At 44.4% G+C, this 18516-nt stretch overlaps 1 protein-coding gene across 4 annotated transcripts in view; it reads left to right on the forward strand.

The window, feature by feature from the left end:
- Positions 1 to 18516, forward strand: part of sipa1l2 (signal induced proliferation associated 1 like 2) — a 463054-nt gene that overhangs the window by 182352 nt on the left and 262186 nt on the right. For all 4 annotated transcript variants that reach the window (XM_033021738.1, XM_033021739.1, XM_033021741.1 and 1 more), the window contains exon 4: positions 4314 to 4447. In XM_033021738.1, the coding sequence (XP_032877629.1) occupies positions 4314 to 4447 (134 nt within the window). The remainder of the gene's footprint in view (positions 1 to 4313; positions 4448 to 18516) is intronic.

Here is an 18516-nt window from a genome sequence, read left to right on the forward strand (position 1 = left end):
ATACTAGTCATGTTTAGTATTCTGTTGCATATCCTTTGCATGCAATGACTGCTTGAAGTCTGCGATTCATAGACATCACCAGTTGCTGGGTGTCTTCTCTGGAGATATTCTGTCAGGCCTGTATTGCAGCCATCTTTAGCTTATGCTTGTTTTGGGAGCTAGTCCCCTTCAGTTTTCTCTTCAGCATATAAAAGGCATGCTCAATTGGGTTCAGAACGGGTGATTGACTTGGCCACTCAAGAAGTGACCATTTTTTAGCTTTGAAAAACTCCTTTGTTGCTTCAGCAGTATGTTTGGGATCATTGTCTTGCTGTAGAATGAACCCCCGGTTAATGAGTTTTGAGGCATTTCAAGTTCAAGTTCAAGTTCACATTTATTGCCACATGCACCAGTTATGGTACAGTGGAATGTGATTTACAATGCAGCCACACAATCAAAAAGAGCACAATACACAATAGAATATAACATGAACATCCGCCACAGTGGAATCAACATTCTTCACTGTGGTGGAAGGCAATAACGTTCAGTCAGTCCTCCTCCTTTGTTCATCCATGGTCAGGGCCATGAACCCTCCGTATTCGCCGCTACAGATGGCCCGATGTACAGGCCCTCGTCGGGATGATCTAAACTCCGACGTTGGGACGGACGGATACTCCGCGGCATGGAGGTCCCGAATCGGCCGCTTCCTACCGGAGGCCGCGGCTTCACGATGTTATAGGCCGGCGGTCGGAGCTCTTCTCCGGCCATCCCTGGCAAGGGATAAGTCCGCGCCCGCGGCTAGAAGCTCCACAGTCCACAGCCACACGATGGCAAAGTCATCAGGCCAGCGATCGGAGCATTCCTTTCTGGCAACCCCCGGCAAGGGTTTGCCCCCGCTCCGAGATAGAAAAGTCCACGCTGTGCCCGCTGCTAATGTTCTGGGCCTGACGCCTCCCCATGAGGAAGTGACTACAAACCAGTTTCCCCCTTTCCCCCCCACCACCTCCCACATAAGACACACCGACAGACAAAAAAAAACCAAACACTTGGACATACCAAAAAAAAAAAAGTTGAAATAACGAACACGCTGCTAGCAGGGCAGCCGACTCGCAGCGCCCCCAGCCGACCAATTTGCTTGAACTTGAGCAGATAGGATGTGTCTATACACTATATCTATTGCCATGAAGCTGCACAGCTTGTCGCTCACTGTAGTGGTGGTTAAAGCACTCCTGGTTGCACTCCTTGCTGGAAGTGACTGTCCAAGGTTTGAAGACCTATTCGCCAGCCACCGCAATGTCTGAACCCCAGGTTCTTGGAGAAGACTCAAGGAACCCTGAGAGCCTCATTCACATCCAGTGCCTGGGGTTGCTTGGAGTGGGCCCTGCAGGCCTGAGTTGATCAGAATGAGGAGAAGAGACATGTTAGACAGGTTTGTGAGCTTGAAGCAGAGCTGCAGAATGAACGGAAGCTGTGTACACAAGCAGCCGCCACCGGGAAGAAGTTGGAGATGGACCTCAAAGGCCTGGATGGGAAAATTAAGGCCACAAATCAAAGTCGTGATAAGGCAATTAAGCAACTTTGTAGTCTTCTGGCACATATGACAGACTACCAACATGAGCTGGAAGAGGCTCGTGTTGGCAAAGAAGCGATCTTCACTCAGTCAAAAAAGAATGAAAAGGAGCCGAAGAATCTCGAGGAAGAAATCGAGGAAGAATCTCAAGGAAGAAATGAGGAATGAGTTGATTCAGAGTGAATACATCACCATATGGAACAGGAATGTGATGCAGACGAAATTGCAAATAGTGCATCTAGAAAGTCCGCTCTCCAGGAAGATCTTGAGGGAGAACAGAGCGGCAAGGAGTTCCTCAGTGATGTCTCCTCCACAGACAAATGAGCCACAACCAAGTCCAATTAAGGTCATTGGACCAATTAAACCTATTCTACTGACCGACCCCTTTAAAACTATACCCTGGAGTCCAGAGGGCAGGGAAGAGAGAAAACTGGGTATGATTCTAGACCCTCTTGTTTGTCTCTAGAAATAAAGCTCATTGATCAATTGAATCATCTGTGGAAAGAGAAGCAGTTAATTTATTGAGACTTCCTTTTTTTTAATAACTTAAGAGCCCACTGTGGGACAATGTTCAACCAGTATGAACCTTGTGAATTATCAGTTTCCTTTGAGGTAATATAATGTTTGATAATAGGTAAAGGAGTTCAATTTTATTAATTTTAGCAAGTGAAAAGGATACTGTGTATCTGCAATCTATGCTGAACTATTGGACAAAAAAAAAGCACTCTAGTTACTCCCTTAAGATGTAAAGCTAATTAGCTTTCAGATATTGATCAAATTGGTGTTGCCCTTTGTAAAATAACTATGAATATCCTCTTGTATGGGTTCTGTGATTAAAATGTAATTGTAATTCAAGATAAAATACTTCACCTTCATGAAATGTATCTAATGAACTTCCTGAGTCTTTGAAGCAGATTGAATATTTTCATTAGTATTAATGCAATTCATAACATTTGCCAGATATTAAGTTTGCTATTCAAATAACAGTGCTGTCGGTATCCTGAAAGGTAGTTTTTTAAATGAATAATGCATTAAGCCTTGAAAATCCTGAATTCATGCTATTTCGCCAAGTTTCTATCATGTAATGTGAAAGCTGGTTACTTATTGGCAAGAAAGTGATGTGAAATTTTCATGTTACTTGTTTGATGCAGGAGAGTTTTATGCAGAACTTATAAAGAAGCAATATAGCCCTGTCATAAAATAGGCTCATCATTAAATAACTAAAAACATATGGATGACGTACTGTTATTCTCCAAGACCAAGCATAAAGATGGCATCTTAAAAAGCTGAGAAAACAGCAGTAAAAAAGGATAGAGAATTAAATGTTGAAGTTGTTTGAAGTATTAATGCTAGCCTAATAGGGAAAACAGAAAAATAAAATTGGAATAGTGACAACTCATTTTGGTCAGATTTGTATTAAAAACTCTCGTATCATCAGCATCTATTGGTTAAATACTTTCTTGGTATTGTCTGTGTACTCTCTGCAATAGTTCCTTTAGAATGGTTTGTATGATAACAAGCTGAGCCAATATCACAGATCACACAATATTCAGGAGGCTGCAACATGCTCAGGCTAAAGATGAGATGCTTACATTGGGCATTGTAACAATGCAGGAGGCCACAAACATAGGTCAGAATAGGAGTGGGGTAGAGAACTAAAGCAGCAGGAAACGTAGGGTCACCCTGTGGAGTAAATATTTATGTTTTATAATATAATATAGTCACCCAATGTATGTTAATTTTCTCCAATGAGGATGAAACCACATTGTGAACTCTGAATGAAGTGTATGGGTCTGACCAGCTGCGTATACAGTGGCTTGCAAAGGTTTTCATACCCCTTGAACTTTTCCACATTTGGTCACGTTACAACCACAAACGTAAATGTATTTTATTGGGATTTTATGTGATAGACCAACACAAAGTGGTGCATAATTGTGAAGTGGAAGGAAAATGATACATGGTCTTCAAATTTTTTTACCCCTTGAACTTTGAATGACAATCAGTCTGAAGCAGGGTCCGAAAGATCACATATCCATGTTCTCCACCAGAGATGCTGCCTGACCTGCTGAGTTACTCCAGCAGTTGGTGTGTTATTTTTGTAAACCAGCATCTCCAGTTCCTTATGTCTAGGTGATACTTCAGGGTGCCACCAATGCAGTTTTACATTGTTGCAGTGCAATGTTTCAGAACAGGTTGGGAGCCCTGGTCTGGAATTCAAGGATGCCCCAGAGCTATTAAAAGTAGGGAAGTTCTCTCTCGTATTGAAATACTATAAAGAACATCGGTTTTTTTTAAACCAAATAAACCAAAATCACCTTTTGGGTGAAACTTTGCCATGTACAAATCAATCTTAATTTTTCCTGTATATCATTTACAGTGACGACTGCAATGCAAAATAGATAGATGCATTTAATGAGCCGCACTCTGATCCGAGATCATGGATGATCTTAATGAATCAACTTGCGTTCTTTTACTTTCTCATACATCCACAGGCAAACCATTATGTGGTACTGACTGCAAATGCAGGAACAGCAAAGAGTCATATTTCTAACTAGCTTTTTTCCTGCAAGGATTAGTTGTTAGAATCATTGTGTCATTACAATGAGGCCATTCTGTCCACTGTGCTAAGGATTTTTAAGAACATTTTGACCTTTTTCTTATGTTCTTTTCTCTAATCCTGTGTTTACTTTACCTTTTGTTCACTTACTCATACTCTCACATTGTATTCCTCTGTCTAAGCCTCATGTATCCTACTTTTACACAGAGCATCAGAACTACTTTGGAACTGATGAAAGCTTGGGACCTGTGGCTGTCAGCATCCGGAGGGAGAAGCTAGATGAATCAAAGGAGAAGGAAGGATTGCAGTACAACTATCGTGTAGCATTCCGGACAAGCGAGGTGAGTTTTTTGTTGTTGATATTCTGTGCTTTGTTATCAAAGCAGGCTTCTGACAAATTAACTGAAAGTTGTTAAATATTTGGCTTAACCCTGAAATATGAATTAAGCTGTGAAATTATTCAAGTGTCTTATGTCTAGTATTTTCAGCCTTTACATGCAACTATGGATTGGTACTATTTGGGCATGGTTAGAGGTATTTTTACCTACTCTGAAGTGATTTGTTGGGTTATTTGCGTGACAAGTTTCCCAGTACTAAAAATGTAAGCCCAGATCTTTGTCACGCAGCAGCATCAGCAATTTTCTTTGTTTTGACATGTAGTATAAAAATATATTTCTAAATGGTATTTTTCTATGCTAGAATAGTTGTACTTTGCAATAAATTGCTCTTTGCAGTCCAGAAATCTTTTAATGCTCGCTCGATGCTGATGCTCCATATGTGTTTTTCTGAATATTCTCATTTTTCACAGCTTTCAGAATATTCCCATTTTTGTTACTATTTTTATTGGTTTAATTGACATTTTGATCAATATCACTATTTTTATTATCAATATATGCCGGCTATGGCAAGACATGCTGGGCTGGGATGGCAAGTGTCTTTTTTGTCCACATTTTGGTTAATTCTAGCGATGATTGGAGAGTCAAGAGTGTTTTATTGTCATGTGTCCCAGATAGGACAATGAAATTCTTGCTTGCAGCACAACAGAATATGTAAACATAGTACTTAACGGGGGAAAAAATGTTCAGTATGTGTGTATATATACACATGCACACATACTCAATAAATAAATATAGTGCAATAATAATAATAGTCTGTTGTAGTTCAGAGCTTATTTGTTGTCATGTTTAATAGCCTGATGGCTGTAGGGAAGAAGCTGTTCCTGAACCTGGACGTTACAGTTTTCAGGCTCCCGTACCTTCTTCCCGATGGCAATGGTGAAATGAGTGTGTGGCCAGGATGGTGTGGGTCTTTGATGATGTTGGCTGCCTTTTTGAGGCAGCGACTTCGATAGATCCCTTCGATGATGGGGAGGTCAAAGCCGGTAATGGACTGGGCAGTGTTCCCAACTTTTTGCAGTCTTTTCCGCTCCTGGACGTTCAAGTTGCCGAACCAGGCTACGATGCAACCAGTCAGTATGCTCTCTACTGTGCACCTGTAGAAGTTCAAGAGAATCCTCTTTGACATATCGAATCTCCGTAATCTTCTCAGGAAGTAAGAGGCGCTGATGTGCTTTCTTTATGATTGCAGCAGTGTGCTGGGTCCAGGAAAATCATCAAAATCATCAAACAACTATTTTATAAATATTCTAATAACTACTGTACAACCCCGGTAAAGGGGCAAGCATCTGGCTCGGGCAAAGCCCTCTTCCGCCTGGCGCCATGACTCGCGGATGGCCAGCTTGGCCAGGCCGAGGAGCAACACAACCACGACATCTTCAGCCCTGCCTACTCCCTAGATCCCGTCACCAGTCCTTCGGCCACTGACAGCAGAGCCACTCCTCCCCTTGCAGACCCTAGGTGGAGTGGCGGTGCTCCTTGCCCTCCGGATCCTGGCTACAAGGGACGCTCTACTGGTCCCTCTACCCTCAACAGGAACGACGCTGCTCTTGGTCTTGGCTTCCTTCTCCAGTTCGTCCAAGAAGGACCTGAGCTGATGCCGGTCATTCCCCATCACCCCCTTGCCTCTCCCCCTCCTTCTGAAGATGTGGTTCAGTGAGCTGGTGAGCCCGTGTAGGTTTGGCCACTGGAGGGAGGCCAGTCTGGGCCGATGTTGGGTTCCATCGGTGGCTTGGATGAACTCACGGATTACTTTCACTGGAATGAGTGGAGTGACGTCGGGGGGAGGGATAACATCCATTGATTCATAGTCCGAGGAGTCCCCTTCCACCCGCTCACTGCAGATGGAGAAACCATCCCCATCCCCGGACACACCCTTAGTGCTCGATACACCCGCCTCACCCTGTGCAGCGGTTGCCTCTGCCCCACCCGCTGGTCTCTCCTCCACCTCAGTCCCAACCCTGGGGCCAGTGGCAGAGGGGCCTTCCCCAGATGTACCCGGGGAGTCAAGACCATCGACAGTGGGGCCGACTATCCCTCCCCAATTGGGCCCAGAGAGGACTCTGGTGCACCGGACTCAGGGAGTCCCTCTAGAGCCAGGTCCTGAGGGAGAGAAGGGCTTGTTTCCCCAACCCCCTCCCCACCTACAGTCTACCTCCAGAGGTATGCTCTGCACCTCATCCTGGGTGTGTTGCTCCTGGGCTTCCTCGGGTGCCTGATGCGGGACTCCCTCCCCAACAGGAATCTCCCCCTGCTCCATATCACCCGAGTGGTCCCCATTGCCACTCTCCCCAGAATCCCCTCCAGAACATGGGACCGGGCCCCGAACCAGAGGGCAGGAGTCTTCCTCCGCCACAGTACTCCCCTCCCCCTGGAGTATTCCCGTTCGTCCCCCTTCCGCTCCTCCCTTGATGGGGAGGAGCTCACAGACTCTGGGGTCACCTGAGCAACCTTCCTCCATGGCACCCCCTCCTCCCATCCGATCCCCACTGGATTATGGGGATTGCAGACTCCCTAATGGGAGGTGACGGGATTGGTGGATCATTCTTGTCCTTGGGGGGGTTTGTACTCCAGGTGCTTCACCTTCTTCGCCACCTTGCCCCCCTTCTTTTGACCCTCCCCACCCCCACCCACACTCTGCGCAACCCCAGGGTTCCCTGACTCAAGTACAGGGGGGTGGGATTAAGGGGGGGGGGGGAATAGGGGTTAGTGGCCCGCCACAGCCACAGCTCCGAGTCCCGCAGCCTCAGCTCCGAGCCCCGCTGCATCAGCTACGAGTCCCGCTGCATCAGCTCCGAGTCCCGCTGCCCCAGCTCCGAGTCCCGCTGCCCCAGCTCCGAGTCCCGCAGCCTCAGCTCCGGGCCGCTGCATCAGCTTCGAGTCCCGCTGCATCAGCTCCGAGTCCCGCTGCATCAGCTCCGAGTCCCGCTGCCCCAGCTCCGAGTCCCGCTGCCCCAGCTCCGAATCCCGCAGCCTCAGCTCCGGGCCGCTGCATCAGCTCCGAGTCCCGCTGCATCAGCTCCGAGTCCCGCTGCCCCAGCTCCGAGTCCCGCTGCCCCAGCTCCGAGTCCCACAGCCTCAGCTCCGGGCCGCTGCATCAGCTCCGAGTCCCGCTGTATCAGCTCCGAGTCCCGCTGCCCCAGCTCCGAGTCCCGCTGCAACAGCTCCGAGTCCCGCTGCCCCAGCTCCGAGTCCCGCTGCATCAGCTCCGAGTCCCGCTGCCCCAGCTCCGAGTCCCGCTGCCCCAGCTCCGAGTCCCGCTGCATCAGCTCCGAGTCCCGCTGCCTCAGCTCCGAGTCCCGCTGCAACAGCTCCGAGTCCCGCTGCAACAGCTCCGAGTCCCGCAGTCTCAGCTCCGGGCCGCTGCCGAAAGCTGGAACGCCGCATCAGCGAGTCGGGCCACCGCTGCCTCGGCCCCAAAGCCGGCCAGCTTTGCATTGGTAAGTCCTGGCTGGCTCTGCCTCCGGAGCCTCGAGGTTGGTCGCAGGTTGGAGACCGCCAGCTCCGCCATTAGGCCTCAGCGCAGACGGAGGCAGAGAAGGGGGATACGACAGAAAGAGTCGCATTCCCCCAAAGGGAGAGACAAAAAAACATGTTTAACCCCCCCCCCCCATAACACAACCTAATAAACTAAAACTTAGCCAAAACAAGACAAAAAAAACAACAACAAAAAGTAAAGACAGACGGACTGCAGGCGAGCCGCAGCTGTTAACAGCGCCGCCACTTCTGGATGGATTTAAGAGAGAATTAGATAGAGCTCTAGGGGCTGGTGGAGTCAAGGGATATAGGGAGAAGGCAGGCATGGGTTATTGATAGGGGACGATCAGCCATGATCACAATTAATGGCGGTGCTGGCTCGAAGGGCCAAATGGCCTCCTCCTGCACCTATTTTCTATGTTTCTATGTTTCTATGGTCTAGCAACATCGTCAGCTGGTGCCGGTGGGAAAGAACGTGCCGCAGCTCCTTCCTGAGGAACCCCTGGGATATCGGGGTGATGTCTGTGAGTACCTTCCCAAGGGTGTGAAGGTGGGGAAAGAGGGCCTCATCTGTGATGCAAGGAGGGACGTTGGACAGGACCAGCTTGTCATACAGTGTATGACTTTATGAAAGTTTCTTCATACACTAGAAGGACTGACTGTGGATGCCATAATTTAAAACAAACTATTGTTCTCCGTGGATTGTCATTTTGTCATGGTGGAGAAGCTTGTGTGGACGTGAGATCCTGAGAATGATGCCGTCTGGAGCTATGCTCCTGGTAGGGCCACCCATGGCAGTAATGTCGAGGGGGAGGTCTCTGACAAAGAGCAATCCAACTAAGACAACGGTGGAACAGGCGGAGGACGATGGCTGACCTTAGTGGAGCGTCACAATGGCTGGGAAGGCAGATGAAGACTGCAGCAGAAAAGGGTCTCCGGTCGTCTTGGACTCCATGCCACTGGATCCTGACCCAGATCTGTCAAGAACCGTAGGGTGGCTGTCTGTGCACCAGTCGCCCCATGTTAAACAAAGACACGCACAGGCGTCCTCCATGTAGAGAATAGCACCCTCGAGACGCCCATGGTCAGCCATGACTGAAGGGGGCCTAAGAAATTTTAAAGAACCCCCTTAAATTTTGATTCTCCTATGAAGTGCAGCTCCAGGCAATACCCTGGGTACCACACAATCCCAGTAGGATTCCAGCGAAGATGCAGCAGCTGAGCATTAATTTATGCTGTACTCTGCTGCTCTCTTTGATGTTTTGGCACCAAATTTGGCAAATGGCCATCTAATTCTTCACTCAATGCACAAATGATATCCTAATCTTCGGAATGGTCACCGTTTGAGTTGACAGCTGCAGTTCCTTAATGCAGTAAAACTCGATAATCCAGCACCCTTGGGATTTTGGTGCTGGACGAGCTGACTACTGGACATTAAACCTAATTTCACTTTCTTTTAGCATGTTATGCAGTGATATAATTAATTTTCCAGTGAATCTGATGAGTTGAAAGGGAGTAGGAAATAGCGGCAGGTTAGTTTCAGGTTGACCCTCAATGTTTCAAGTCCAGGCTCCATCTGCCCACCTGGTTGCAATCTCAATACCGGCCCTGGCTGCGTATGTGAGCTGCAACCCATATGCCATTCAGATCTAGAGCTCACACTCTGGACTAACAAATGAGCCAGATACTCGACCATGAGGATTTCTGAACAATGGGATGGCGGATTATCAGAGTTTACATTATAATTGAAATATTCATGTACAGCAATGGCTACATTTTTTGTCTAACCAATCCATTCCTGCTATAATATCACGCTAGAAAATGATCAGAATTCTGAAATGTGAAGGCAAGCTCCTCTTTGTACTCCCCTTTCCCCCGACCCTATTCTCAACGTCGCACAAGATGCATGTTGTTGCTGTACGTAATTGCTGCTCTTTTTCTTTTAACTTGACTGTAGAATAGGCTGGCAAATAACTTCCTGTGAAAGACTGAAATGCAAATCAGAATCTTGCCTGTGATTTGGTTAAAGCTCCTGTGGCTGTCAATGTTCTAACATTGCACTGTTTCTGTCAACACTGTTTTTAATAGGTTTGTAACACAATTATTATTCTGTACTAAATATGACCTAAAGAAACTAGTTAGCTTGACTCAACGATGATTGTTCCTGTGATCAAAAGATATTTAATTGACTATAACATTTTCTGCATGAGTAATGGCAACAAAGAAGCCTAGTCAGCACTAATTTGTACTGTTGGTTCCGCAAATTAATCTCTGGAGACATGCTAAAGTAGCTTGCTAAGTTTTTCCACGTTCTGTTCCTTGGTTCCCTACACCCAGTGAAATTTGTTCTTGTCAAAGTGAAGATGGCACTTAAAGAATATTCCCATTTTAGGAGGAGTAAGCCATCATGCTGGTTTTACTGTGGCTGATCTGTGTCTCATCTGCCTCTCTTATGCAATTTCTGTATCCCTTGATTTCCTAACTGCCTAAAATCTGCCAACGTCAGCTTTGAATAGACTCAATAACAAACATACACAGCTTGCTGAGATATAGAATTTCAAAGATTTTTAAACCTTTGAGTAAGAAATATTAGTCCTAAATGTCTAACCTCTTATGCTGAGACTGCCTGTCAGTTCTTGCTAAAGAAAATAGCCTCTCAGCATCTACTCTGTCAGAATGTTGTATGCCAATGATAGATCATCTCTCATTCTCGTAAATTCCAGAGTATATGCCAATCTTACTTAGTCTCTCGTGGGCCAACTCGTCATCCAAGGAATCAATGAAGTGAATGTAATCCTTTCTTGGATATGGAGATCAAATGTGTCTACAAAACTCAAGCGGCGATCTCTTCAGCGATTGTGTAATTGAAGCAAAAGATCAGATTTTTCCCTGCAAAAATATTTTCTTAGAAGCTTCCACTGTAGTATTAAAGTAATTCAACATTTTTCCTTAAACTATTTGTGTGGTTCTGTGGTAAAACATATCCCAGCATTTGACTTACTCACAACAGTATTGACATTGAACACAGTTTCTGTTGTTCCTCTCATTAGGTTTCTGACACACCAGGGGAATGCAATTTTTGATGCGTGCCCGAATTTTGTCATGTATTGAACAATGCCACAAATAAAGCACCTGTATGTAGATAATATTTTGTTAATATTATTGGCAACATTTAAAAATATAATCCCAGAAGACTGCATTTTATTCATTAAATATATAGTTTATTTATAATGTGAGAATTTTGCAAGTATAAGATAGATTTTGATAGAACATATTAGTTATCAGGAATGACCCCTGACCAGAAATGTTAACTGGTCTCTTTTCCATAAATCTGAAGAAGGGTCTCTACCCGAAAAGTCACCTCTTGCTTTGCTCCAGTTATGCTGCCTGACACGCTGAGTTACTCCAGCATTGTGCATCTATATTATTTTCCATAGATACTGTTTGACTGGCACGAGTTCTTCCAGCATTTTCTATTTTTGTTTCAGATTGCAACATCTGCAGTTTCATTTATTTTTCTTTTGGTAGAATAAAATTTGATCTAGTAATTTCAGCGAGACCAGAAGTGCAACCACACACCTGTGCTTGCAATGAATTGAGTTCAGAAAATAAATGGATGGCTATCAATTTGGATGGCTTCCCACTATTGTTCTTGCTCAAAGCATTTTAACGTGGGTCACATTAATTAAATTAATCTGCTCTTTAAGTGGAGGATATCATTGGAGTCCAAGAAGTATCCTCTGTTCCTTGGTGATGTTGTCCAAAGTGGGTAACCTATAAATGTTCCAAATAGATAGGAGTTTCCACAGTATTCTTGTAATAATAATAATAATAATAATACATTTTATTTGTATAGCGCTTTTCAAGGACTCAAAGTCGCTTTACATGGTGAGTCAAGAACAAAACAAAATAGAGCAGTAAGACAGAGATGCAAAGGGGAGGGGGACATGGGACTAAGGGTATGCAGAGGTGAAGAGATGGGTCTTGAGGCGGGACTGGAAGATGGTGAGGGACTCAGAAGTTCGGATCAATTGTGGGAGGGAGTTCCAGAGCCTGGGAGCTGCCCTGGAGAAGGCTCTGTCTCCAAAAGTGCAGAGGTTGGATTTCAGAATGGAGAGGAGACCGGCTGAAATGGATCTGAGGGACCGTGAGGGTTGGTAGGGGGAGAGGAGGTCAGTGAGATAAGGGGGGGCCAAGTGGTTGAGGGCTTTGTAGGTGAGGACCAGGATTTTGTAGATGATCCGGTGGGAAATGGGAAGCCAGTGAAGTTCTTTGAGGACTGGGGTGATGTGGTGCCAGGATTTGGTGTGGGTAATGTGTCGGGCGGCTGCATTCTGGACCAGTTGGAGCGGTTGATGTTGTTGGAATTGATGCCAAAGTAGGTCCTTTGCACTGATTATTCTAAGATTTCAGAGAATCCAGAATATATATTGAGAGTTATTCAGCTGATGGAGTTGCATGTAATTGATTTTCTTGAAATGGAATTCAGTTTTGTAATGATTTATTTTTTTGACTTATGATAGAAATTTTCAGATTCAACACGATTTGTTACTTATGCTCATCCTTGTATGAAGTAAATAAAAGTGATTCGAATTATTATCTGATGTCCAGCTCCAAGGCAATTGGAAAGACACGAATACTACTGAAAAGAGACTACGTTTGAATTATAATTGCATTGTCTGCAATAATGCACATTTCGGGGGAAATCTTTGAAGATAGCCATATCATCCTGACTTGGGTCTTTTGCTTCCTTATCCACTGAATCCCCATTATGGGTTGATAGAAGATGCGCAAAATATCATTTCATGTAAAGTTGGGGTATCAAAGCTGTGCTTCTAATAATATGCAGAGAGATGATGCATTGATTTGGTTCTTTGGTCTTATTGAATTGGTATGACATTTAAAAATTAAATATGACATTGTACCCCATAGTTGCAAAATTATGACTTTCTGTCATTGAATATTCATTCAAGTGTCAATAAATCTGTGGAAATAGTTTGATCTTCATGAATTAGTCTGGTTACCTGTGTTTTTCTCGTAGTTTGCATTGGCAGAAGAACATGACACGCACCCATCTATTATTTGCTAGAGATTATAGACAACAGGTGCAGGAGTAGGCCATTCGGCCCTTCGAGCCAGCACCGTCATTCAATGTGATCATGGCTGATCATCCACAATCAGTACCCCATTCCTGCCTTCTCCCCATATCCCCTATCCTACCTTTAAGAGCCTATCTAGCTCTCTCTTGTAAGTATCCAGAGAACCGGCCTCTTAGGGAGAGAATTCCACAGACTCACAACTCTCTGTGTGCAAAAGTGTTTCCTCATCTCCGTTCTAAATGGCTTACCCCTTATCCTTAAACTGTGGCCCCTGGTTCTGGACTCCCCCAACATCGTGAACATGTTTCCTGCCTCTAGCGTGTCCAAACCCTTAATAATCTTATATGTTTCAATAAGATTACCTCTCATCCTTCTAAACTCCAGAGTATACAAGCCCAGCTGCTCCATTCTCTCAGCATATGACAACTCCGCCATCCTGGGAATTAACCTTGTGAACGTACGCTGAACTCCCTCAATAGCAAGAATGCACTTCCTCAAATTTGGAGACCAAAACTGCACACAATACTCCAGGTGTGGTCTCACTAGCGCCCTGTACAACTGCAGAAGGACCTCTTTGCTCCTACACTCAACTCCCCTTATTATGATTAGAGGTAAATTGTTAAATTAAAGTGCACATGGCAAGAAAAAGTGCTGAGATTTTGAATCATTATGGACATGGTTTGGTAATGAACCAGTGAGCATGTGAATCATGTCAAAAATTGTCTGAATGGAAACCAAGTCTTCATTCTAGTCTGGGTATGAATTGAGCAAGTTTCTTAATGGGTGATGATTCAATGTATAGTAGGTGTTATCCAGCTTGTTTTTAAAAATGAATGAATTGAGGACATGTTTGGAATTTGTCTGACTCAGTTTTATGCTTTAAAGGTTTTAGAGGGAGTTTAGTGTTTGGAGCAATGAAGAGGGAGTGCAGATTAATCAGAATAATATCAAAGACTAAATTGGTGCAACTTGACTAAAACTTGCATATTTCCTTATGCTTAGAAGATTGAGGGGGTTATTAATTAAGATGTTGTAATGGATCAGCAAACTACCATTCCTTGGCTCTCTGTATCATTCTGATCAATCTGAGGAATCCAGAAAATGGTTGAAGCTTGGTCAGTTTTAATTTTTCATCAGTTCAGTATTTTTCATATAGTTTTTTATTTTTTATACGTGGTACAGCAAGCTTTCATTCATTATTCACATGCCCAATCTATTTTTAGTGCCACTTTCCTCTTTATCTCTAGATAATTCACCTTAAACCTTATTTAATTAGAATTATTGTTGTAATATACAGTGATCCCCTTTAAATTCTTGAGCTAACAGCAAGACCGTTTATTACTTCCTTGTGACCATTTTACCAAGTCATGGGGCCAAATTGAATTGTTAAACTCAAATGATGTGTGAATTTTAAATGTAGGGATTTCAACCCAAGCCAGTGCTTCTCCACCAATTTTACAAGTCTAGGTCAAATGAAACCATCAGTTTCATACAAAGGCAACTATTCTGAGGAGTCTGTGTTTTACCTCTCTCATATCAATATGAAGAAATATGCAATTAAACTTTAATTTATATAATCATCACCACAACTTTCACATGTAGAAACATAGAAACATAGAAAGTAGGTGCGAGAGTAGACCACCAGGTCCGTCGAGCCCGCACCGCCATTCGCTCATGGCTGAACACTAAACAGACACACTTACCCACAAACAGTAGACACAAGACACAGAACACAAGACACTACCCTCCCCTTTATACCGCTATCACCCCTCTCCACCCCAAGAACCTCGCGATCTCCTGGGGGAGGCAAAAAACCGGATAAAAACCCAGGTCCAATTCGGGAAAAAAATCCGGGAAATTCCTCTCCGACCCCAATCCAGGCGATCGACACTTGTCCAGGAGATCACTCAGGTCTTACTATACTAACCATACCTAGGTCCATATCCCTGCCCTCTCCCCGTAGCCCCTTATCCCCTTGGCAGCTAAAAAACCATCTATTTTAGTCTTAAATATATTTAAAGTTTCTGCTTCCACTGCTCCCTGGGGCAGTGAATTCCATAAATTAACCACCCTCTGGGTGAAGAAGTTCTTCCTCATCTCAGTTTTAAACGAGCCCCCCCTTATTCTGCAACTATGTCCCCTAGTTCTAGTTTCCCCGATCATTGGGAACATCCTCGGTGCATCCACCCGATCAAGGCCCCTCACGATCTTATATGTTTCAATGAGATCGCCTCTCATTCTTCTAAACTCCAAAGAGTAGAGTTCCAGCCTACTTAACCTTTCCTCATATGTCAATCCCCTCATTGCAGGAATTAATCTTGTAAACCTTCGCTGCACTGCCTCCAGGGCTAGTACATCCTTTCTTAAGTATGGACCCCAGAACTGTACACAGTATTCCAAATGTGGTCTCACTAATACTGTGTACAGCTGCAGCAAGACCTCCGTGTTTTTATACTCAATCCCCCTAGCAATAAAGGCCAAAACTCCATTGGCCTTCCTGATTGCTTGCTGCACCTGCATACTAACTTTTAGTGATTCATGTACTAATACCCCTAGATCCCTTTGCGTTGCATTACAACGCAGCTCCTCCTCATTTAGAAAATAACTTGCCCTATCATTTTTTTTCCCAAAGTGAATGACTTCACATTTATTAGTATTAAATTTCATCTGCCAAGTTGTTGCCCACTCACCTAGCTTATCTATATCCTTTTGCAGACTCTTCCTATCCTCCTCATCCCCTACTTTTCCTCCCATTTTTGTATCGTCCGCAAATTTTGATATATTACACTTGGTTCCCTCCTCCAAATCATTTATATAAATTGTGAACAACTGGGGTCCCAGCACCGACCCTTGCGGAACCCTGCTAGTTACCGGTTGCCATCCCGAGTATGAACCATTTATCCCCACTCTCTGCTTCCTATTTGTTAGCCAATCCTCTACCCATGCTAATATATTACCCCCAATCCCATAATTTTTTATTTTTAGCAATAGTCTCTTATGTGGCACCTTGTCAAAAGCCTTTTGGAAGTCCAAGTATACCACATCCACCGGTTCCCCTTTATCCACCCGGGTTGTTACTTCCTCAAAGAATTCGAGCAGATTCGTTAAACAGGACTTCCCCTTCACAAAACCATGCTGGTTCTGTCCGATGAAGTCATGTTTATCCAAGTGCCCCGTTAGTGTTTCTTTAATAATTGTCTCTAACATTTTACCCACCACCGATGTTAGACTAACCGGTCTATAGTTACCCGCCTTCTGTTTACTTCCTTTTTTAAATATAGGTGTTACATTGGCCATTTTCCAATCCACTGGGACCGTTCCTGCCTCCAGGGAGTTTTGGAAAATTATCACCAATGCATCCACAATCCCCACCGCTATCTCCCTCAAGACCCTTGGATGTAATCCATCAGGCCCAGGGGATTTATCCTCCTTCAGTCTCATTAATTTCCCTAATACCACCTCCTTGGTGATCTTAATAGTATTTAGCTCCTCCATTCCTACCGCCCCCTGTTTATCCAGCGTTGGAATATTTTTTGTGTCTTCTATGGTGAAGACTGATACAAAATACTCGTTTAATGCCTTTGCCATTTCCATGTTCCCCACCAACAACTCTCCAGTCTCACCCTCCAATGGACCAACGTTCACCTTAGCCACCCTTTTTCTTTTTATATAGCTATAAAAACTCTTACTATTAGTTTTTATGTTGTTCGCTAAATTCCTTTCATAGTCTATTTTCCCCGTCTTAATTAATCTCTTAGTTATTTTTTGCTGACCTTTAAATGCTTCCCAATCCTCTACCCTCCCACTATCTCTGGCTACCTTATATGCCCTTGCCTTCAGCCGAATACTATCCTTTATAGTTTTACTGAGCCATGGCTGACTGTTCTTACCCTTACCCCTTTTTTTCTTCATAGGAATAAATTTTTCTTGAAGGTTATACAGTATACCCTTAAACGTACACCACTGCTCATGTACCGTCTTATTCTTGAGTCTGCTATCCCAGTCAACTTTGATCAGCTCAGTCCTCATACCTTCATAATCCCCTTTATTTAGACTAAGCACCCTAGCCTGAGTTTCAACCTGCTCCCCTTCTATTTGAATATGGAATTCGACCATATTGTGGTCACTTGTTCCCAACGAGTCCCTAACTATGACATTTTTAATTAATCCTGCTTCATTACACAGGACCAGATCCAAGATTGCCTCCCCCCTTGTCGGTTCGGTGACATACTGTTCTAGGAACCCGTCTCTAATACATTCTATAAACTCTTCCTCTAGTCTACCCTGCCCAGTTTGGTTTGCCCAATTAATATGAAAATTGAAGTCCCCCATGATTACAGCAGTTCCCTTTTTACATGCGTCAACTATTTGCAGATTTATGTTCTGACTAACAGCGTCACAGCTATTTGGAGGTCTATAAATTACACCCACTAGTGTTTTTTTCCCCTTATTATTCTCTATCTGTACCCAAGCTGTTTCACTATCCTGATCCTTCAACGCAATATCCTTCCTCTCTATTGCCGTTATTCCCTCCCTTATTAAAAGGGCCACCCCTCCTCCCTTTCTTTCCTGTCTATCTTTCCTAATTGTCGAGTACCCCTCTATATTTAACTCCCAGTCCTGATCTCCTTGCAGCCATGTCTCCGTAATGGCCACGATATCATAACTATATATACTTAATTGCACCGTTAATTCATTTATCTTATTACGAATACTCCGTGCATTTAGATAAAGCACTTTCAGATGATTTTTACTACCCTTCCTTTCCGTTTTTGCCCCTTTTACATCTAGATCTTTATCTTCACAAATTCTGTCTCCTGTCACATTTTGAATTTCCGCTTCCCCACTGATACCCTGCTCTATTTCCTCTACCCCTGCCGTTATTACCCCCCTTGATACCTCCCCCCCGCTACTTAGTTTAAAGACCTCTCTACTGCCCTAGTTATATGATTTGCCAGGACCCCAGTCCCAGCACCGTTCAGGTGAAGTCCGTCCTTACAGAACAGATCCCCCCTGTCCCAGTACTGGTGCCAGTGGCCCAAGAAACCAAACCCATTATTCCCACACCAGTCTTTGAGCCACGCATTTAGCTTTTTAATTTTACGTACCCTCGCCGATTTGGCCCGTGGCTCAGGTAGCAATCCGGAGATCAGTACCCTCGAGGTTCTGCTTTTTAATTTATTCCCTAACTGCTCAAACTCCTTCAGCAGATCCTCCTTCCTCGTCCTTCCTATGTCATTGGTCCCCACATGGACCACGACCACTGGATCCTCCCCCTCCCTCTGCAAATTTCTCTCCAGCATCGCAGAGATATCCTTAACCCTAGCACCGGGTAGGCAACACAGCCTTCGGGATATGTTCTGCTGGCCGCAGAGAACCTTATCTACCCCCCGAATAATACTATCCCCTATCACTACGGCATTTCTTCTAACTCCCCCC

This window comes from Amblyraja radiata, chromosome 5, assembly GCF_010909765.2.
Source record: "Amblyraja radiata isolate CabotCenter1 chromosome 5, sAmbRad1.1.pri, whole genome shotgun sequence".
NCBI classification, from domain to species: Eukaryota; Metazoa; Chordata; class Chondrichthyes; order Rajiformes; family Rajidae; genus Amblyraja; species Amblyraja radiata.